This window comes from Salvelinus namaycush, chromosome 40 (genome assembly GCF_016432855.1).
Source record: "Salvelinus namaycush isolate Seneca chromosome 40, SaNama_1.0, whole genome shotgun sequence".
NCBI lineage: Eukaryota > Metazoa > Chordata > Actinopteri > Salmoniformes > Salmonidae > Salvelinus > Salvelinus namaycush.
The window spans coordinates 5,822,766-5,846,274 of record NC_052346.1 but is presented as its reverse complement, the minus strand read 5'-3'; the positions used below and the strand labels follow the sequence as shown (position 1 = coordinate 5,846,274).

Below are 23,509 nucleotides of genomic sequence, written 5' to 3'. Positions count from 1 at the left end.
TGGGGCCATACATACTGCATTTTCAGATACATCTACAGCGTACATCTCTCAGGGGTAGTCAAACTAAAGAGATTTTCACTGCACTTTCCTATGGCTTCCTGACACAGGAGGCACTGGCAACAACAAAAAAATGCACTAATGTCCAATCAACAACTCCATAAAGCAAGGGATTCAAACTCATTCCATGGAGTGTCTCCTGATTTGAGTTATTTCCATTACATTGGTGTCCAATTAAGATCTAGACAACCAGGTGTGGGGAGTTCCTAACTAATCAGTGACCTTAATTGATCCATCTAGTACAGGGGAGGACCTGCAGGCACACTGCCCTCCGTGGGATAAGTTTGACACGTGACGTCGAGCGATAGTTATTTAGAAGCAGATTATCAATCATGCAGCAGAACTGGCATCTGTGGGCAGGATCTCATTGGCTGTCAGGACAGGGGCCTCGGTCCCAACCAGGTCCCAACGCTCATTTCCCACAGTCACGGATGGATGAGCGCCCTCTCCTGTCCTGGAGGTCCCAGTGGAAGAGCAGGGAGCATGGCCACACACACACACACACACACACACACACACATACACACACACACACACACACACACACACACACACACACACACACACACACACACACACACACACACACACACACACACACACACACCCACACACACACACATATGTAGCAGAAGGGGCTTACCTATGGAAGAGCCTGAGCATGTGCCCCCATTCTGACAGTAGTCTTTACAGTGGTTCACTTCACAGCGCTCCCCGGAGAAATTTGGCCAGCAGTAGCACCGCAGCTCCCCCTTCTCGTTGGTGATGCATCGTCCTCCGTTCTCGCAGGCGGGGCGACACAGCGCTCCTGAAAGCAAATGATGTAGGCCCACGTGTTAAGATTGAAACCATGGCAACCTTGACCTGCTCCCATTAATATCTAATGAGTGGATTAACTCAAGTTTCTGAAAGGCTGGAACTCAAATGGGCTTCACTGACTGTTCTATGCACAACTGCTTGTATGGTACCTTCACTTTCACGCCAATTTACTCAGCATATGAAAGATCCAGTCTCAGTTGGATCAAATGACAGTATTGCTGGTTGACCAGGCCTACTGCACTGAGATGTTAGTGTCCCTGCAGCCTATTGTACTGAGAGGTTAGTGTCCCTGCAGCCTATTGTACTGAGAGGTTAGTGTCCCTGCAGCCTATTGTACTGAGAGGTTAGTGTCCCTGTAGTCTCCTGTCCGGTGATGTTAGTGACCCTGCAGCCTACTGTACTGAGTGTCCCTGCTCATTGAATAGCTAGCTGGTTGACAGGTAGGCATACTGTACCCAACACATTGGTGTCCTACTGTACCTGATGTGTTGGTGTCCCTACAGGTCCTGTTGATTAGCGTGGTCCCCTCAGGACAGAAACAGCTGGCTCCGGCAGGGTTGAGCAGACACAGGAAATCACAGCCCATCCTTAGGCACGGATTGGACACTGACACAGCCAATGGGACAAAGGTTAGAAAGCAGGGTCTGTGAGTTTGTGGAGCGTAGAAACGTAAACGACCGTGCTCTCTACCACTGTGTTGATTGAGTGGACCTGGTTGGTTGCAGTGAGCGTATTCTGTGCTGTCTGTTCATTTGACACTATGTAACACAGACAAAAGAATGAATATCAAGATGACACGCACAAAGAGAAATTCCTGTTCTGTCATAATGAAAGGCTCCTTTAGATTGTGTTTAACTGAGAGAGAACAACAGTGTGATCCTCTGGGCTGGGGCTAATGATGCATCAGGAAGGGCTTCAACTGGCCCTTAGAAGTGGCATACAGAGGCATGCAGTACAGTTCCCACCAAACAGATGACTACATTGCCATTCAACTCTCACAGAACATCCACAGAACCAGACGACAGTAAACAAACAACTGTCAGTAGTCATTGGAGAGAGGGAATAGGAGAGGAAAGGGAGAGGGAGCCAGAGAGAGAGGGGAGAGAAAGAGAGAGAGGGGAGAGAAAGAGAGAGGGGAGAGAAAGAGAGAGAGGGGAGAGAAAGAAAGACAAACACAGACAGACAGACAGAGTGAGAGAGACAGAAAGGGAGAGAATGGGGAAAGAGAAAGCGATTGTTAAGGTGATTGTTAGCCTACCGTCTTGCTGTTTGAATCGGTGGAGGACCAAGATAATGGAGGGTCTTTCTACTCCCAGATGGAGCTGTTCCATTGGCTGTTTTCCGTACTTATGGACCCGGAAGACATCATTCCTCATCCCGATCCCATAGATATAGTCCTCAAAGATATCAATCCTTACAGGCTGGGAAAGACCTTGGGACAAAACAAGTGGAAACAACTGTAACACGACTAGTAAGGGAGAAAATGGGCCCCTCAATAATTCATCTGAATTCCAAATAATATAAAATAATATTTAGCAAAATGTTCTATTGCTCTACCCTCCACCCTTGAAGGGATGAGCCAAGCGCATTTGATAAGAATGACAACAACTTGAGGGAATGGACAATTAAAGAAGATGAAACCTGCAGAGTAGCCCTTTACACTCGTACCTGTATACGGGTTGAAAATGGCAGATTTGGACACTGATCAGTGTCTACATTGGAAAGAAGTGGCTGTACAGTAACATTAACGTGCTATACAGTACATGACGTCAGAGCTCTGTATGGGTGTTGACTGACAGCAACTCTGAACTTGAGCACCACACACGATAAGTTTCCCCCATCCCTCCCGCTAATTTGGCAACTTTAGCACATTTTGGGCTGTCTGAGCGAGGGAAATGTTGTAAATGAAGATGAATCAATGTGTTTTGAAAGACGAGATGTTGAGGATTATAAAAAATACTGCTTTGATGCCAAAACACCTGTGAGTGCAAATGCGCGCTTCACATTTCGATATCATAAAAGTCATGTGATATACAGTGTCAACGTTTATGATCACTATGTTTGATGTACGGTTACAAGATGACCTGGCTTTATACCCGGGTTGTCCTGAACAGAATGACCACGCTGCGAACCACGCATGCACTCATGCCTCCATTCTATGCGCACCAAAATGACGATTTGCTTCTCTGAATTGCCTCGTATTTTATAATTTAGCTCGTCATGTTGGCAATAGAACAAGCTTTCAACCAACCATGCCCACCTGACCCAGATAACGATTTATAATGGACCATTTTTGGATTGCGTCAACAAGAACAGTAATTGTGTAAAAGTCTGCTTCCTCTAATTCCTCAACGGCATAGCAAGCAGAGCTCAAAAAAGTACCTTATAGTTATTTGACTTCATTGAAATGACTTAGGATCTCTGCACACTTTGGAAAGGTGTGAGGCCACTTGGGAACACCAGTAAGACCTCTCACTCAAACCCGTCATGTTTTGTCTTATGTTGCACCTACCCCACATTTTCCAAGAATATTCTCATGATACTGAATTTATCCAGAGAATTTTTAGATTTAGTTACCAACAAAAATGTAAAATGCCCATAAAATTAACAGTGTAATGTTTGGATTCAGTCTTGTGTTAGGTCAACTGCTGTGTCATCACCGTTAGTCGAATAATTTCCCCACAATCTCCAAACGGTTCCCTTTTGATTGCTACCATGGTTATGCATTTCCTTTCCATATTTCTTCTGTAGGAAACATTTCAATTTAGCCCTGTCCACATAGGCCATTTTCAACGAGTGTAAAGGGTCAAGGACATGCATGTCTTCTGTGTTCGTCTGTGCTTTGCTCACCATGAGCACTGCTCACCGCCACCACAGAGTCCGATCCATCGAATCGAACGCTCCCGATCACAGACAACTCTGTATCAGCCCAGTACAAACGCTGGTTGAAATAATCAATGGCAAGTCCTGTGAAGTTGTAAAACATATTAGTCACTCTATATGAGCTGTGGGAAAGCGCAGCAAACTTTGCTTCGGACAAGCACTGCATTCTATCAAAATGTATCACTCGACACTAAACGAAACAGGATATTGATTCGCCTAGATATGACATGTAGGAAATAAATATACAAGTACACAGCTCCATATTTCCTGCTTATGGGAACTTCCTGAAGGTATTGTTATATGTCACATGACCAGAAGTTCGAGATCACCCACCACTGGGTCTCCTGAGGTTCTTCTCCACTAAGATTCTCCTCATAGACCCATCCATGGCAGCCTCCTCGATGTGGGAGTGGTCTCCTACCACTGTCCAGTACATCATCCTAGAGGAAGTACAGGAAGTAAGTAAAGGAAGAACAGGTAGTTATAACAGGTAATAAGGACAGGGTAGAGGGCCAGGCATAATTTGTTGTGTATCTGCCCAAAGAGAAAATATAGTCCAAAAATTAGCAATCTGATATGTGGTTGTTTTACCTAGCAACTTTAGTTGATTGCACTAATTGTCAATTGATAAGAGCGTCTGCTAAATGACTCAAATGTAATTCATGTAAGGATTAATCTTACCCTCGAGCTGGGTTAACAGTGATAGAGTAAGGCTCCCCGGCGATGTCTGTGATGAGACGAGAGCAGTTTGGCCCTGCCAGCTGGCCCACGTTGATGGAATATCTGAGCCTCCTCCAGTGGGCGTTGTAGTAGCTGAACCAATGCATCCTGGAGTGGTCTGTCCAGTAGACGTTGCCAGTCACCCAATCTGCAGATATATCCCTGGGCCTTCTGAAGTCAGGACACTGGAGAAGAAGAATGTGTTTACACGTTTACTGACATGACTTTCATACTCTTACCTGGACATTGACTTACAAACTGAAAGCATGTAGACACACACACATTCTCTCTCTCCCTTTCTCTCGCTCTCTCTGTCGAAATACACTACATGACCAAAAGTATGTGGACACCTGCTCGTCAAACATCTCATTCCAAAAGCATGGGCATTAATATAGAGTTGGCCCCCCCTTTGCTGCTATAACAGCCTCCACTCTCCTGGGAAGGCTTTCCACTAGCTGTTGGAACATTGCTGAGGGGACTTGCTTCCATTCAGCCACAAGAGCATTAGTGAGGTTGGGCAATGATGTTGGGCAATTAGGGCTGGCTCGCAGCCAGCGTTCCAATTCATCCCAAAGGTGCTTGATGGGGTTGAGGTCAGGGCTTTGTGCAGGCCAGTCAAGTTCTTCTAAACCGACCTCAACAAACCATTTATTTATGGACCTCGCTTTGAGCACGAGAGCATTGTCATGCTGAAACAGAAAAGGGCCTTCCCCATTCTGTTGCCGCAAAGTTGGAAGCACACAATCGTCTAGAATGTCATTGTATGCTGTAGCGTTAAGATTTCCCCTCACTGGAACTAAGGGTCCTAGCCCGAACCATGAAAAACAGTCCCAGACCATTATTCCTCCTTCACCATACTTTACAGTTGGCACTGTGCATTTGGGCAGGTGGCATTCTCCTGGCATCCGCCAAACCCAGATTCGTCTGTCGGACTGCCAGATGGTGAGCGTGATTCATCACTCCGGAAAACACATTTCCACTGCTCCAGAGTCCAAAGCAGGCGATCTTTACACCACTCCAGCTGACGCTTGGCATTGCGCATGGTGATCATAGGCTTGTGTGCGGCTGCTTGGCCATGGAAACCCATTTCACGAAGCTTCCGACGAACAGTTATTGTGCTGACGTTGGTTCCAGAGGCAGTTGGAACTCGGTAGTGAGTGTTGCAACCGAGGACAGATGATTCTTACAGGTGCTTCAGCACTCACCGGTCCCGTTCTGTAAGATTGTGTGGCCTACGACTTTGCGGCTGAGCTGTTGTTGTCCCTAGATGTTTCCACTTCACAATAACAGCACTTACAGTTGACTGGGGCAGCTCTCGGATGGCAGAAATTTAACGAGCTGTGCCACGTTGAAAGTCACTGAGCTCTTCAGTAAGGCCATTCTACTGACAAATGCTTGTATATGGAGAGTGCATGGCCGTGTGCTTGATTTTATACACCGGTCAGCAATGGGTGTGGCTGAAATAGCCAAATTCACACATTTGAAGGGGTGTCCACATACTTTTGTATATATAGTGTCATTTCAGTTCAAGTGTCAAATCAGTGCTACAGTGCTCTTTGAAGTCACACAGCTCCTGTGCTCTGTCCCCTTCACTCCCTTTCCCAGGGCTCAAATCAAACCAATTAATGTCAGAGATATTGAGTGGCTGTTAGGTCCTGTTCCATTCTGGTCTCAAAGGCAGAGCAGTTAAGTAGTATAGAGACCCTCTGAGGAAATTGTCTCGCTTTGCTACACTCATGGCTGTCGTATGAGTGTGTGGAACTTGGAATTGCTACCATCAAAATGAATTTGATATATTCAAGGTTGCACTTTCAGGAGAAATAACAAAGAATATCAGATATTTTCCGTGAGTTATTTCCAAAAGGTTGTAATATCAAATGAACATTTTATTTGTCACATGCGCCGAATACAACAGGTGTAGACCTTACCGTGAAATGCTTACTTACAAGCCCTTAACCAACAATGCACTTAGAGAAATAGAGTTAAGAAAATATTCACAAAATAAACTAAAGTTAAAAAAATTAACAATAACGAGGCTATATACAGGGGGTAGCGGTACCGAATTAATGTGCTGAGGTACAGGTTAGTCCAGGTAATTTGTAAAGTGACTATGCATAGATAATAAACAGTGAGTAGCAGCAGTCTAAAAACAAAGGGGAGGGGGGGCAGTCAATGTAAATAGTCCGGGTGGCCATTTCATTACTTGTTCATCAGTTGTATGGCTTGGGGTAGAAGCTGTTAAGGTGCCTTCTGGTCTGAGACTTGGTGCTCCGGTACCGATTGCGGTGCGGTAGAAGAGAGAACAGTCTATGACTTGGGTGACTGGAATCTTTGACAATTTTTGGGGCTTTCCTCTGACACTGCCTAGGATTAGGTCCTGGATGGCAGGATGCTTGGCCCCAGTGATGTACTGGGCCGTACGCACTACCCTCTGTAGCGCCATACGGTCAGATGCCAAGCAGTTGCCATACCAGGCAGTGATGTAACCGGTCAGGATGCTCTCAATGGTGCAGCTGTAGAACCTTTTGAGGATCTGGGGACCCATGCCAAATCTTTTCAGTCTCCTGAGGGGGAAAGGGTGTTGTCGTGCCCTCTTCACGACTGTCTTGGTGTGTTTGGACCATGATAGTTCGTTGGTGATGTGGACACAAAGGAACTTGAAACTCCCGACCCGCTCCACTTCAGCCCCGTCAATGTTAATGGGGACCTGTCCGCCCCTTCTTTTCCTGTAGTCCACGATCAGCCCCTTTGTCTTGCTCACATTCTCTGACCTCCTCCCTATACACTGTCTCATCGTTGTCGGTGATCAGGCCTACCACTGTTGTGTCAACAGCAAACTTAATGATGGTGTTGGAGTCGTGCTTGGCCACGCAGTCGTGGGTGAACAGGGAGTACAGGAGGGGATTAAGTACGATTAAGTAAAATCATACAATGTGATTTTCTGGATTTTTGTTTTAGATTCCGTCTCTCACAGTTGAAGTGTACATATGATAAAAATTACAGACCTCTACATGCTTTGTAAGTAGGAAAACCTGCAAAATCGGCAGTGTATCAAATACTTGTTCTCCCCACTGTAAGTGTTCCTTTTGTCCAGATGGGAAAGGGCAGTGTGGAGTACGATTGAGATTGCGTCATCTGGGCATCTGTTGGGGTGGTATGTGAATTGGAGTGGGTTTAGGGTTTCCGGCATGATGGTGTTGATGTGAGACATGACCAGCCTTTCAAAGCATTTCAAGACTACCAACTTAAGTGCTACGGGGCAGTAATAATTTAGGCAGGTTACCTTCGCTTTCTTGGGCATAGGGACTATGGTGGTCTGTTTGAAACATCTAGGCATCACAGACTCGGCCAGGGAGAGGTTATAAATGTCTGTGAAGACGCTTGCCAGTTGGTCTGCGCATGCTTTGAGTACACGTCCTGGTAATCCGTCTAGCCCTGCGGCGTTGTGAATGTTGACCTGTTTAAAGGTTTTGCTCACATCGGCAACGGAAAGCATGATCACACAGTCATCCGGAACAGCTGGTGCTCTCATGCCTGCCTTGAAGCGAGCATAAAAGGCATTTAGCTTGTCTGGTAGGCTCCCGTCACTGGGCAGCTCGCGGCTGGGTTTCCCTTTGTAGTCCATATTAGATTTCAAGCCCTGCCACATCCCATGAGCGTCAGTTACGGTGTTGTAGGATTCAATCTTAGTCCTGTATTGACCTTTTTCCTGTTTTATGGTTCATCTGAGGGCATAGTGGAATTTCTAAAAAGTGTCTGGATTAGTGTCCCGCTCCTTGAAAGCGGCAGCTTTAGCTTGGTGCGGATGTTGCCTGTAGTCCATGGCTTCTGGTTTGGATATGTACGTATGTTCACTGTGGGGATGACATAGTTGATGCACGTATTGATGAAGCCAGTGACTGAGGTGGTATACTCCTTAATGCCATTGGATGAATCCAGGAACATATTGCAGTCTATGCTAGCAAAACAATCCTGTAGAGTAGTATCCGCGTCATCTGACCCCTTCCGAATAGAGCGAGTCACTGGTACTTCCTGCTTTAGTTTTTGCTTGTAAGCAGGAATCAAGAGGATATAATTATGGTCAGATTTGGCAATTGGAGGGCGAGAGAGAGCTTTGTATGCGTCTCTGTGTGTGGAGTAAAGGTGGTCTAGAGTTGTTTTTCCTCTGGTTGCATGTGACATGCTGGTAGAAATGAGGTATAAAGGATTTAAGTTTGCCTGCATGAAAACCCCCGGCCACAAGGATTATCGCTTCTGGAGGAGCGTTTTCTTGTTTGCTTATGGCCTTATACATCTCGTTGAGTGCGGTCTTAGTGCCATCATCGGTTTGTGGTGGTAAATAGATGGATACGAATAATATACAGTAGATGATAACTTTATTGGTAGATAGTGTGGTATACAGCTTAACATGAGGTATTCTACCTCAGGCGAGCAATACTTCGAGACTTCTTAATATTTGACATCGCGCACCAGCAGTTATTGACAAATAGACACACACCCCTGCTCCTTGTTTTACCAGACGTAGCTGCTCTGTCATGCCAATGTACGGATAAGCCAGCCACGTCTCAGTGAAACATAAGATATTACAGTTTTTAATGTCCCGTTGGTAGATGGTCTTAATCGTAGATCGTCCGGTTTGTTTTCCAATGATTGCACGTTGGCCAATAATGCGGAGGGTAGTGGTGGTTTACCTACTCGTAGGAAAATTCTTACAAGGCACCCCAACCCCCTCCCCCCTTTCTCTGTCTTTTCTTCACACGGATGAGCCTTGGGCCTTGTCTCGACAAGCAGTATATTCTTTGCGTTGGACTCATTAAAGAAAAAATCTTTGTCCAGTTCGAAGTGAGTCATCGCTGTTCTGATGTCCAGAAGCTCTTTTCGGTCACAAGAGACTGTAGCAGCAACATTATGTACAAAATGAGTTACAAAACTAACAAAATAGCACAGTTGGTTAGGAGCCCGTAAAACGGCAGCCATCCCCGGCGCCATTATCACAGATTACTTTTATGAGTAATGGAGTAAAGTAACGCATTACTTAATTTTTTTTATTGGGTAATATTATTAGTTCCTCGTCAACTAACACGTATGTTACTTTCTGTTTCTGATCCGATCTTGACTTCCTCATTTAGTTTTCGAGCGAGCGGAGAAAGGCTGTTTGGAGAAATGTCAGTGCCTCCATAAAAATGTATAGAGGGCACACCTCTGATCGTTGCCATTGATCACTGCTGTAATAGCAAAGCCCATAAAGGGCTTTCCTGTCTAGTGGCAAGTGTGCTCTCTATACATCTATATGGGCCCGTGTAGCCTTTGTGCGGTCTATAACCAGAAGTGGTGGCTCGAGAGAGAGATTTTGAATGAAAAGATAGGAAATCTTTACAGATGTTTGGCTTAAAGTATATATGCCTAATTAAGCAGCCCATATGATAGGGCAGCACTAGCACAGGGAAGGTTTGCATGGCTTCCACATATTGTGTCATTATCCAAGGGACTGCCGACTCAGGTCTACTGGCCGTCTCTCTCTCGGGGGTAAACCCATGTGTCTCCTGGCATACTGGCCTTTTCTATGAAGTTTTTTCTGTTGGTTAATTTAATTACACTTTAATACTATAGAATTTGTATGCATTCACAAATGTAGACTGCACGATCAATATGTTGTGTTTTTCTTTCATGTGTCTGTCTAAACAGTATTTCTATCTCAGCTCCGTGCAAAGCGTTTTCAAATCTCAGGCTCTTGGATATATTTACATCTCAAGATAACTCATGGATAGACTAACCTGTTCCCCCGCACATTGACTCTGTACTGGTACCCCCTGTATATAGCCTAGCTACTGTTATTTTACTGCTACTCTAACTATTTCTTATTTTTATTTATATTTTTTACTTATCTATTTATTATTTAACACTTATTTTTCTTGAAACTGCATTGTTGGTTAAGGCTTGAAAGTAAGGAGTTCACTGTAAGGTCTACACTTGTTGTATTCAGCGCATGTGACAAATACAATTTGACATGATTTGATTAGTCTTAACTTGTTTAGAGTACTTATAATGTAAATATATTCATTTCACCTTCCTACAGCAGAGCAATTTGAAAGCCACTGATATCAATAGATTTCAGAACACGTTTTATAAGATACTAGCCTACTCCTGTGCCCCAAACTAAACCAAGGGTGCTATGATTGTACTTAAGAGGAATATTCATCTTAATATGAAGGTGGGGATCTCTGGGGGAGACACTGATAGACAGAATTGTTATACCTCTGTTACTATTAATGGCACTACATTATGTTTGTCCTCCATGTATGCACCAAATGATACATTATTTTTTGAAGACCCGAAGCTTAAATTGTTAGACATCCCAGACTCAGTGACCATCCTTGGGGGAGATTTTAACTTGACTCTAGATCCTACTATTAATACCACCAGTGTTAATATCTTGGCACTCCGGGCACCTTCAAATTATATTAAGACCTTTTTAGATGACTTGAACATTGTGGATGCCTGGCGCCTAACAAATCCTAGTACTATAGATTATCTTATTTTCTCCCCAACATCAGTCTTTCTCACAAATTGATTGTCTTCACCTCCCCTGAAATGTACATCCCATGCAGAGATTTTAACAATGCTGTTATCTGACCATTCTCCAGTATTGATTTATTTTGAGATTTCTCCAGGATTCACAGGTTTTAAGACATGGCGGTAGGGAATTCTTAAACAAAATTTTGACTGGCATTAATGATTTCTTACAGGTTAATGCACAACCAGGGGTAGGCCCCCATACATTATGGGAAGTAACATTTACAACTGAGAATAAGACGGTGACTAGTTCTAGGGCTGAATTTATTCATTTGAAAGCGAGACAGAATGACTATGAGAATGCGGATAGACCGAGTAGGCACTTGGCAATGAAACTGACGCAAACTGAACATTTGTCATCTATTGATGTCATTAGGAACAATAACGGTGAACTTTGTACCCCTCTCTCCCAAATTAATCATACTTTCACTACTTTTATTCCAATCTGTATACTTCTGAGTTTCCTAAAGACTCTAGGAAGATGTTGTCCTTTTTAATTGGTAAAGATAATACAAAGAAAGAAACATGCGTTTTCAAAAAAAATGTTGTTCCATCATCTTTGAAATGCAAGAGAAAGGCCATTATATCATTATATCACTATTATATCTTATAAAACGTGTTCTGAAAGGCCATTATAATTTGGATTTTGGCCACTAGATAGCAGCAGTGTATGTGCAAAGTTTTAGACTGATCCAATGAACCATATCATTACTGTTCAAAATGTTGTATCAAGTCTGGCCGAATTGGTCAATTGATACATTTTCAAGTACATAGCTATAGAGAACATACAAAACATTTATGGTAATACAAATTTAAGTTTACACACTCCCACGAATGTCATAAACTATGGATAATTAGCTTCCCTACAGAAATGACACTCACCACACATTTAGATGGGAGGGGTGGAGGGGCAGACACAGCAGGAGTTTAAACTGTATAAACCAGTTCCTACATTTGAATATAACAATTTAATTGATCAAACAATCCCGTAGAGGTTAATAAAGTCAGATGCCCCCATCTCCTTGGCAGAACTGAAGACGGCCTTAGATTCAATGTCAAAATCAAAGTATCCCTCCTGAATTATTGTTGGCTGTGTGGGATTTAGTCGGATCTGTATTTCTCGACTCAATCAACCACTCGCTGGAGATTGGGACATTCCATAGGGACCCAAAAAATAGCAATTTTTTCCTTGCTATTGAAAGGTGTCAAGGACCCACTTGAATGTTCAAGCTACAGGCCCTTATCAATTTGAAATGCGATTTTAAACTCCTTGTGAAGGTCTTGTCAAAAAGACTAGAGACCTGCATATCATCGTTGGTTAATTCTGACCAATCATATACTGCCTATTCCATATTACAGACTCCGCCGCTTCTCAATCACAAGCTTACGCTGTCCTCTCATTAGATGCAGATAAGGTGTTTGACCGTGTAGAATAGGCTGTTTTGGAACATGTTGGCTTCGGGTCATCATTAATTATATTGAACAACAATAAAAACAGAACATGTCAAGTGTTAACACCATGTTTCATGAGCTGAAATAAAACATCACAGAAATTTTACAGACGCACAAAAAGCTTATTTCTCTCAAATGTTGTGCACAAATCTGTTTACATCCCTGTTAGTGAGCATTTCTCCTTTGCCAAGAAAATCAATTCACCTGACAGGTGTGGCATATCAAGAAGCTGATGAAAACAGCATGATCATTATACGGGTGCACCTTGTGCTGGGGACAATAAAAGGCCATTCCAAAATGTGAAGTTTTGTCACAGAAAACAATGCCACAGATCACCCGGGCAGTAATTCTGTCTGTAATAAAACTCATTCTGATTGGCTGGGCCTGGCTCCCCGGTGGGTGGGCCTATGCCCTCCCAGCCCCACCCATGGCTGTGCCCCTGCCCAGTCATGTGAAGTCCATAGATTAGGGCCTAATGGATTTATTTCACTTGATTGATTTCTTATATGAACTGTAACTCAGTAAAATCATTGAAATTGTTGCGTTTGTATTTTTTTTCAGTATAATATGGCCAGCACCTTATACACAGGCCCCACTGCCAGTGTCCAGACTGGCCATTCCACTGCCCCAGAGATTGTCCTACAAAGATGCACATGGCAGGGTTGTTCTCTGAGTCCCGGCCTATTTCCACTTTAATTAGAACTGCTTGCCCATTATGCAAAATATGAACATTTAGCCTATTACGATAGGAAAGAAACAGTCCACCATATCTCCCTGCATGCTGATGACATCTTACTCTATTTGTCCAATGTCTCTAATTATACAGTGCATTCGGAAAGAATTCAGACCAATTGACTTTTTCTACATTTTGCTACATTACAGCCTTTTTCTAAAATTGATTACATTTTTTTTCACGTCATTCTACACGCAATACCCCATAATGAAAAAGCAAACCAATTTTTAGAAATGTGTGCAAATTTATGAAAAATAAATACCTTATTTACATAAGTATTCAGACTGTTTGCTATGACACTCAAAATTGAGCTCAGGTGCATCCTGTTTGCATTGATCATTCTTGAGATGTTTCTACAACTTGATTGGTGTCCACCTGTGGTCAATTCTATTGATTGTACATGATTTGGAAAGGCACACACCTGTCTATACAGTGCCTTGCAAAAGTATTCAGCTCCTTTGGCATTTTTCCTATTTTAATTCATTACAACCTGTAATTTAAATGGATTTTAATTTGGATTTCATGTAATGGACATACACAAAATAGTCCAAATCTTTGAAGTGAAATGAAAAAAATAATGGAAAAGTGGTGCGTGCATATGTATGGTGCAACCAATTACCTTCAGAAGTCACATAATTATGTTACATAAAGTAAGCCAGTGTGCAATCTACGTGTCACGTGATCTGAGTATATACAGTTGAAGTCGGACGTTTATATACACCTCAGCCAAATACATTTAAACTCAGTTTTTCATTTTCATCATTCCTGACATTTAATCCTAGTAAACATGTCCTGTCTTAGGTCAGTTATGATCACCACTTTATTTTAAGAATGTGAAATGTCAGAATAATAGTAGAGAAAATTATTTCTTTCAGCTTTTATTTCTTTCATCACATTCCCAGTGGGTCAGAAGTTAACATACACTCAATTAGTATTTGGTATCATTGCCTTTAAATTGTTTAACTTGGGTCAAACATTTCGGGTAGCCTTCCACACAAGCTTCCCACAATAAGTTGGGTGAATTTTGGCCCATTCCTCCTGACAGAGCTGGTGTAACTGAGTCAGGTTTGTAGGCCTCCTTGCTCGCACACGCTTTTTCAGTTCTGCCCACAAATTTTATATAGGATTGAGGTCAGGGCTTTGTGATGGCCACTCCAATACCTTGACTTTGTTGTCTTTAAGCCATTTTGTCACAACTTTGAAAGTATGCTTGGGGTCATTGTCCATTTGTAAGACCCAATTGCGACCAAGCATGAACTTCCTGACTGATGTCTTGAGAAGTTGCTTCAATATAGCCACATAATTTTCCTGCCTCATGATGCCATCTATTTTATGAAGTGCACCAGTACCTCCTGCAGCAAAGCACCCCCACAACATGATGCTGCCACCCCGTGCTTCACGGTTGGGATGGTGTTCCTTGGCTTGCAAGCATCCCCCTTTTTCATCCAAACATACAGCCAAACAGTTATATTTTTGTTTCATCAGACCAGAGGATATTTCTCCAAAAAGTACAATCTTTGTCCCCATGTGCAGTTGCAAACCCTAGTCTGGCATTTTAATGGCGGTTTTGGAGCAGTGGCTTCTTCCTTGCTGTGCGGCCTTTCAGGTTATGTCACTATAGGACTTGTTTTACTGTGGATATAGATACATTTGAACCTGTTTCCTCCAGCATCTTCACAAGGTCCTTTGCTGTTGTTCTGGGATTGATTTGCACTTTTTGCACCAAAGTACATTCGTTCAGACAGAACGCGTCTCCTTCCTGAGCGCTATGACAGCTGCGTGGTCCCATGGTGTTTATACTTGCGTACTATTGTTTGTACAGATGAATGTGGTACCTTCAATCATTTGGAAATTGCTCCCAAGGATGAACCAGACTTGTGAAGGTCTACAATTTTTTTTCTGAGGTCTCGGCTGATTTCTTTTGATTTTCCCATGATGTCAAGCAAAGAGGCACTGAGTTTGAAGGTAGGCCTTGAAATGCATCCACAGGTACACCTCCAATTGTCTCAAATTATGTCAATTAGAAGAAGCTTCTAAAGCCATGACATCATTTTCTGGATGATTATAAGTGAAATAATCTGTCTGTAAACAATTGTTGGAAAAATTACTTGTATCATGCACAAAGTAGAAGTCCTAACCGACTTGCCAAAACTATATGTTGTTAACAAGAAATTTGTGGAGTGGTTGAAAAATGAGTTTTAATGACTCCAACGTAAGTGTATGTAAACTTCCAAATTCAAATGTATACACCTGTTCTAAAAGGCCCCAGAGTCTGCAACACCACTAAGCAAGGGTCACCACCAAGACAGCGGCACTATGAAGACCAAGGAGCTCTCCAAACAGGTCAGGGACAAAGTTGTGGAGAAGTACAAATCAGGGTTGGGGTATAAAAAAATCTCATTAACTTCCCATGGAGCACCATTATATCCTTTATTAAAAAATGGAAAGAATATGGCACCACAACAAACCTGCCAAGAGAGGGCCGCCCACCAAAACTCACAGACCAGGCAAGGAGGACATTAGTCAGAGAGTCAACAAAGAGACCATAGATAACCCTGAAGGAGCTGCAAAGCTCCACAGCGGAGATTGGAGTATCTGTCCATAGGACCACTTTAAGCCGTACACTCCACAGAGCTGGGCTTTATGGAAGGGTGGCCAGAAGAAAGCCATTGCTTAAAAAAATAAATAAGCAAACACATTTGGTATTTGCCAAAATGCATGTGGGAGACTCCCCAAACATATGGAAGAAGGTACTCTGGTCAGATGAGATGAAAATTTTGCTTTTTTGCCATCAAGGAAAACGCTATGTCTGGCGCAAACCCAACACCTCCCATCACCACGAGAACACCATCCCCACAGTGAAGCATGACGGTGGCAGCATCATGTTGGGGATGTTTTCATCGGCAGGGACTGGGAAACTGGTCAGAATTGAAGGAATGATGGATTTCGCTAAATACAGGGAAATTCTTGAGGGAAACCTGTTTCAGTCTTCCAGAGATTTGAGACTGGGATGGAGGTTCACCTTCCAGCAGGACAATGACCCTAAGCGTACTGCTAAAGCAACACTCGAGTGGTTTAAGGGAAAACTTTTAAATGTCTTGGAATGGCCTAGTCAAAGCCCAGACCTCAATCCAATTGAGAATCTGTGGTATGACTTAAAGATTGCTGTACACTAGCGGAACCCATCCAACTTGAAGGAGCTAGAGCAGTTTTGCCTCGAAGAATGGGCAAAAATCCCAGTAGCTAGATGTGCCAAGCTTATAGAGACATACAACAAGAGACTTGCAGCTGTAATTGCTGCAAAAGGGGGCTCTACAAAGTATTGACTTTGGGGGGATGAATAGTTATGCACTCTCAAGTTCTGTTTTTTTGTTGTCTTATTTCTTGTTTGTTTCACAATAAAAAGTATTTTGCATCTTCAAAGTGGTAGGCATGTTGTGTAAATCAAATGATACAACCCCCCCCAAAATCATTGTTAATTCCAGGTTGTAAGGCAACAAAATAGGAAAAATGCCAAGGGGGTGAATACTTTCACAAGCCACTGTATAAGGTTCCACAGTTGACAGTGCTTGTCAGAGCAAAAACCAAGCCATGAGGTCGAAGGAATTGTCTGTAGAGCTCCAAGACAGGATTGTTTCGAGGCACATATCTGGGGAAGGGTACCAAAAACAATTCTGCAGCATTGAAAGTCCCCATGAACACAGTGGCCTCCATCGTTCTTAAATGGAAGAAGTTTGGAACCACCAAGATTATTCTTAGAGCTGGCCAAACTGAGTAATCGGGGGAGAAGGACCTTGGTCAGGGAGGGGACCAAGAACCCGTTGGTCACTCTGATAAAGCTCCAGAATTCCTTTGCTGAGATGGGAGAAGGACAACCATCTCTGCAGCACTCCACCAATCAGGCCTTTATGGTAGAGTGGCCAGATGGAAGCCAATCCTCAGTGAAAGGGACATGACAGCCCGCTTGGAGTTTGCCAAAAGGCACCTTAAGACTTCCAGACCATGAGAAACAAGATTCTCTGGCCTGAATGCCAAGTGTCACGTCTGAAGGAAGCCTGGCACCATCCCTACGGTGAAGCATGGTGATGGCAGCATGATGCTGTGGGAATGTTTTTCAGCGTCAAGGTCTGAGAGACTAGTCAGGATCGAGGCAAAGATGAACGGGGCAAAGTACAGAGAGATCCTTGGTGAAAACCTACTCCAGAGCGCTCAGGACCTCAGACTGGGGCAAAGGTTCACCTTTCAACAGGACAACAACCCATAGCACACGGCCAAGAAAATGCAGGAGTGGCTTCGGGACAAGTCTCTGAATGTCCTTGAGTGGCCCAGCCACAGCCCAGACTTGAATCCGATCGAACATCTCTGGAGAGAGATGAAAATAGCTAACAGAGCTTGAGAGGATCAGCAGAGAAAAATGGGAGAAACTTCCCAAATACAGATGTGCCAAGCTTGCAGCGTCATACCCAAGAAGACTCAAGACTGTAATTGCTGCCAAAGGTGCTTCAACAAATACTGAGTAAAGGGCCTGAATACTCAAGTGATATTTCAGTTTTCATTTTTTTATACATTTGCAAAATTTCTAAAAACCTGGTTTTTCTTTGTCATTATGGGGTATTGTGTGTAGATTGATGAGGAATAAAAACAATTTAATCAATTTTAGAATAATGCTGATACGTAACAATGTGGAAAAAGTCAAGGGGTCTGAATTCTTTCCGAATGCACTGTATATCACACGTACTTGACCTCTATAAAATAATTTGGCTCCTTCTCTGGCTATAAAATGATCCTAATGCCTCTAACCCCACAGCCAAACAAGTCACATTACCCTCTTTACCTATCACTTTAGAAAATAAGGGATTTACATAACTGGGCATTTCAATTCGATCCAATTTGAAAGTGATGGTTAATGAGAATTTCAGTGCAACATTGGAGAAAATAAAGATCTAAGTACAGTAGATGGTCTCCACTTCGTGTTACTCTTTAGGTTCTTTTTTTGTTGTTACTCTTTCTGGGAAGGCTTTCCACTAGATGTTGGAACATAGCTGCGGGGATTTGCTTCCATTCAGCCACAAGAGCATTAGTTTGGTTGGGCACTGATGTTGGACAATTAGGCCTGGCTCGCAGTCGGCATTCCAATTCATCCCAAAAGTTTTCGATTGGGTTGAGGTAAGAGCTTTGTGCAGGCCAGTCAAGTTCTTCCACACTGATCTCGACAAACCATTTCTGTATGGACCTCGCTTTGAGCACGAGGGCATTGTCATGCTGAAACAGGAAAGGGCCTTCCCCAAACTGTTGCCGCAAAGTTGGAAGCACAGAATCGTCTAGGTAGTCATTGTATGCTGTAGCGTTAAGATTTCCCCTCACTGGAACTAAGGGTCCTAGCCAAAACTTGAAAAACAGCCACAGACCATTATTCCTCCTCCGCCAAACTTTACAGATGGCACTGTGCATTCTGGCAGGTAGCATTCTCCTGGCATCCACCAAACCCAGATTCGCCCGTCAGACTGCCAAATGGTGAAGCGCGATTCATCACTCCAGAGAACGCATTTCCACTGCTCCAGAGTCCAATGGCGACGAGCTTTACACCACTCCAGCCGACGCTTGGCATTGCGCATGGTGATCTTAGGCTTGTGTGCAGCTGCTCGGCCATGCAAACCCATTTCATGAAGCTCCTGACAAACAGTTATTGTGCTGACGTTGGTTCCAGAGGCAGTTGGAACTCGGTAGTGAGTTTTGCAACCGAGGACAGACCATTTTTACACGCTACGCACTTCAGCACTCGGCGGTCCCATTCTGTGAGCTTGTGTGGCCTACCAGTTTGTGGCTGAGCCGTTGTTGCTCCTAGACATTTCCGTTTCACAATAACAGCACTTTTGCACAGCAGCACAGTTGACTGGGACAGCTCTAACAGGGCAGAAATTTGACTAACTGACTTGTTGGAAAGGTGGCATCCTATGAAGGTACCACGTTTAAAGTCACTTGGCTCTTCTGTAAGGCTATTCTACTGCCAATGTTTGTGTATGTAGATTGCATGGCTGTGGGCTCGATTTTATACATCTGTCAGTAATGGAAATAGCCGAATCCACTAATTTGAAGGGGTGTCCACACACTTCTTTTTCGAATAGGAAACGTCCTAGAATTAGTCTCTCCACTTTGCAAAGCCCCAAAAATGTTGAAGGGCTCTCTCTACCCAACATTAAACTCTACTATTGGGCATTTCAGCTGTCACTGAGTATTTGGCTTGAAGTGCCTTTGCGGAAAATAGAGGAGGCCAAGTCTCACCCAATTAGAATTCAGGACCTTCCTTCTTCTGCGATAAAGCAAAATACTGCCTCATCTTTTATGGGATCTATTGCAAAAAATACATTGACTGTTTGGTACCAAATTAATAATTATCTGGGCACAACTTGTAATTTTCACGATATCTCCTATTTGCAGTAACACTTTTCTTTATCAGGCTCTATGCCCTTTAACTTCCCTCCCTCCAAGGTAATCATGTTTTGAAGGATATCTTCAACCTGCAAGGGTTTCCTTCAAGATCAGAAAAAGTAATATTCTCTCCCTGGTTCTTCCGATTTTTATTTTATTTGATCTCAGACTCCATACAGTGTTGAAAACCTACAGGACCATGAACCAGGCTACCACTCTTTATTGAACTAAGTGATGTAATAAATGTACCCAATCTGAGGTGGGCAATTATATGCATAAGGTTTTGGAGCTGTGTACCAGTGAAGACTTTGGGTCTTTGGGTTCATGTTGTTCATATTTGAAATGTTATTCAAGGCAGGAACATACCTGCAAGGCCCATCCCTCCTCTTGCTTGGTTGTAACCCTAGCATTTTGCTAACTTATCAAGAGAGGCGGATTGTTATGGCTGCAATAACAGCAGGCAACAAAAAAAAAACGATTCTAACATGCTGACCATAAATGTAACATATACATGTTATTCAATCATTGCACGCATACTGCTTGTGCGCGCCAAGAAGCGTCTGCGTTAGCAAGTGCTAAAATAGAAGTCTGTTCTATTTGTGATGCTGAACGCGGTGCAAGTCCTGCCTCTCCTGTCTCCTCATTGGTTTATAGAAGCAGATACCCACGTGCCATCTCCTCATTGGTTATACCCACGTGAGTGATTGAAATATGAACTGAGGTCGGTCGGTCATCATGGTAATGCTATGAAAGTTAGATGCCAATCGCCATATAAAGTCCAAAGAAGAAAAAGCCTGGAAGGAGGAGAGATGACTAGAAACGGTTGACCGTTTTATTTGTGGATTAATTGTTGGAGTAGAGGACCTTGTGCATTTCAGGTAAAATAACAACTCAACATTTATATCCCAGGACAAATTAGCTAGCAACAGCAAGTTAGCTAAATAGGACAAATTAGCTAGCAACAGCAAGCTAGCTAAATAGGACAAATTAGCTAGCAACTGCAAGCTAGCTAGCTAAATTGCCATAATTGTTTAATGCTTTTCGACCTGTCCCCAAATTAATAGAATTGGTTCAGAGTTTGTTTTGATATTTCAACCTGCATGTCGTGATCGCGTTTGGTGTGGGGGGACAAAATCAATTTGCGCACGTCTGGGCATGGTGTAAGGAATTGGTTTGAACTGGGTATTGCCCTTTGCAGATTTTGGTTGCTTATGTATTTGGACATTGCACAGCTGGAAAGAGCCACTGCCAGACTGTGCGGGACCAAGCCCGAAACTCTGGTCAATTGGTCACATGCTATGTCTCACTTGCAAGAGCTAATTTAACAACAATGTTTGGTCTTGCGGATGGGAGATAGCATTGTCCTTCTCTGTCTTTTTAAACAGTTTGTTTTCCTATGTGGCTCTGGTTTGGTAGCCTTTGAGAATAACATTTGAATAGACTGATTGAATTTGGAAACAGAAACATATTTGTCTTTAAACTGCTTTGTTCTTTTTCATTTGTATGTTTTAGTTTTTTTACATCTTGTTTGTTTGTTTTCCTCCTGGACATATTAGTATGTATTGTATCTTGAAACTGTAATTGTCTAGGACATGCAAGAAAAACAAAACAATTATTGTTCACAACAAAAAAGTGAAGCATCGCCATAGATGAAATGAGAAATGAGTGATCAAACCTGAGTTAGTAAGTAGCCTATCTTTGATAGAAGGTGAACAGCTCGCCTTGCTCCCTCCGACTGTCAAACAAACTGCGAGATTTGGGGATTTTTTTTCACGAAAGTATCACAAAGTACTATTATGAGTAATGTGACGCATTACTTTTCATACAAAGTAATATATTACCTGTTCAAGTAACTAATCCCAACACTGTTAATATGCAACAGATTCATATGTTAATGCAAACCCCAAATTTCTTTATAGAGGTGCTGACTGAGGGTAAACTGTATAAATAATAAAGAAAGCCGCACACTAAATTATGCTCCCAACAATTTAACGGTTACAGCCAAATTGTTGGGAGCATATTTAGAGTGTGATTTAACAGAAAATACACAACATTCAGATACAGTAATAACAATGATTACATTAAGTAATAACCCACCACCTCTAGCCCACTCAAACCATTTACTTACTATGATTCCGCTATTTGAATTGTTGGGAGCATGTTTAGAGTGTATACGGTATAATATACCTCAGCTTTCAGCCAATCAGCATTCAGGACTTGAACCACCCAGTTTATAATAAGTAATAACCCTCCACCTCTAGCCCAGTCAAACCCTTTACTTACTATGATTCCGCTATTTGACTTGGTAAGACTTCTGTCTACGATGTCTTTGTAAAACATTCCACCAGGGTTAAACTGTGTGGCCCAGACAAACTTGTGTCGGTGAAAGAGAGCGTCCATCCCAATGATTTTAGCATTGTCCTCAATGCGAGCATGCAGTTTCTGTCCGTGGCTCTGCTTAAATGGATAGACAAAACTTCGGATTTCAGTGTCATTAGCAACGTAGAGCACCTGATCCTCTGGTCCTGCCCGTTGAGTTCATTAAGGTAGAAGAAAAAAACACAAAGGAAATAATATAAATGAAAAAGAGTGTACATTCCAGATTACAACACAATAAGCATATTCAATGTAGGTTCTACACAATTAGCATATTATAATCGAAACAGATAGTAGCGATCAGAATAATTGTGATGCATAATTGATCAAGCCTAATTAAGTGGAATTTTGATGTGATGTGTGAATATCAAATTGTCATGCGTTTGATTACGTACTGTACATGTAATCAAAATAGTCACGGTAAGCTCTTACCTTTGGTTATACATTCACCGTCGATTTCTTTAAAGTTACGGTCACATGTGCATTTGAAGGATCCTTTGGTATTGGTGCAGTAGTGAGAGCACATGCCAAACTGAAGGCATTCATTGATCTCTGAGAAATAGATAAAGAACGAAGGTTGTAATTCCCATACAGCCATACATGATTAAAAGAGGTTCCGTCACAATTCTGTCTGAGCTCTGTCCTTGAATATACAGAGATTACCTCTTAGGAGTAGTACCAATTCTATCTTTGACAGTTCATATCTCAAAACTTGCCCAACACATTTATCAAATAGAACGAACAGGCAGAGTAGCTACGCTACACATTGCCATTGTCCAGTGGTCAGGAGCTATCGGAGCTTTTCTGCCGTGATAACGACAGACTTGACGCGATGGTGCATACACTGTAAAGTGGGGCCTTCTTGCTGTCTGCTCTCTATTAGAATGGCAACTTCACATTTCAAACTCTTAGCCGCAAATGAATGCAAAATAAAAACCCTGCGACAGAGAAGATAAAAGGCGACGCCGTAGCTGTACCTTCACATTGCCTCGTCGTCTGGCTCCTCTGAAAGCCAGCCTTGCACTGACAGAGTGAATCTGTTCCTGTGTTATTGCAGAACGCGTCATCTCCACATAGACCCACTCTCTCTCCACATACCCCTGCCTTGGAAACCACTGTAGAAAACACGGACATCACAATAACCCATCATATATGGTGTAAGTTGCATGCTGTTTGTGCACTCTTAGAAAAAAGGGTTCCAAAAGGGTTCTTCGGCTGTCCCCATAGAAGAACCTTTATTGGTTCCAGGTAAAACCGTTTTTGGTTTCTACATGGAACCCAAAAGGGTTCTACCTGGAACCAATAAGGGTTCTTCAAAGGGTTCTCCTATGGGGACAGCCGAGGAACCCTTTCATATATTTCTCTCTAAGAGTGTGCTTTGATTAATAAACTGAAATTGTAACATGGTGATTTGAATAATAAAAACATCCATTAGCACAGTCAGTACACCACTTTTCTCTCTCATTC

General features: G+C 42.8%; 1 protein-coding gene across 1 annotated transcript in view; it reads right to left on the bottom strand.

The window, feature by feature from the left end:
- LOC120033295 (low-density lipoprotein receptor-related protein 1B-like) overlaps positions 1–23,509 on the bottom strand; it is a 167,461-nt gene that overhangs the window by 18,664 nt on the left and 125,288 nt on the right. Inside the window, exons 72-80 of the mRNA XM_038979571.1 lie at positions 23,020–23,157; positions 22,475–22,594; positions 21,950–22,191; positions 4,441–4,664; positions 4,093–4,199; positions 3,727–3,843; positions 2,135–2,308; positions 1,357–1,482; positions 701–865 (exon numbers count right to left, since the gene is read on the bottom strand). Coding sequence (XP_038835499.1) covers positions 701–865; positions 1,357–1,482; positions 2,135–2,308; positions 3,727–3,843; positions 4,093–4,199; positions 4,441–4,664; positions 21,950–22,191; positions 22,475–22,594; positions 23,020–23,157 — 1,413 coding nt within the window. The remainder of the gene's footprint in view (positions 1–700; positions 866–1,356; positions 1,483–2,134; positions 2,309–3,726; positions 3,844–4,092; positions 4,200–4,440; positions 4,665–21,949; positions 22,192–22,474; positions 22,595–23,019; positions 23,158–23,509) is intronic.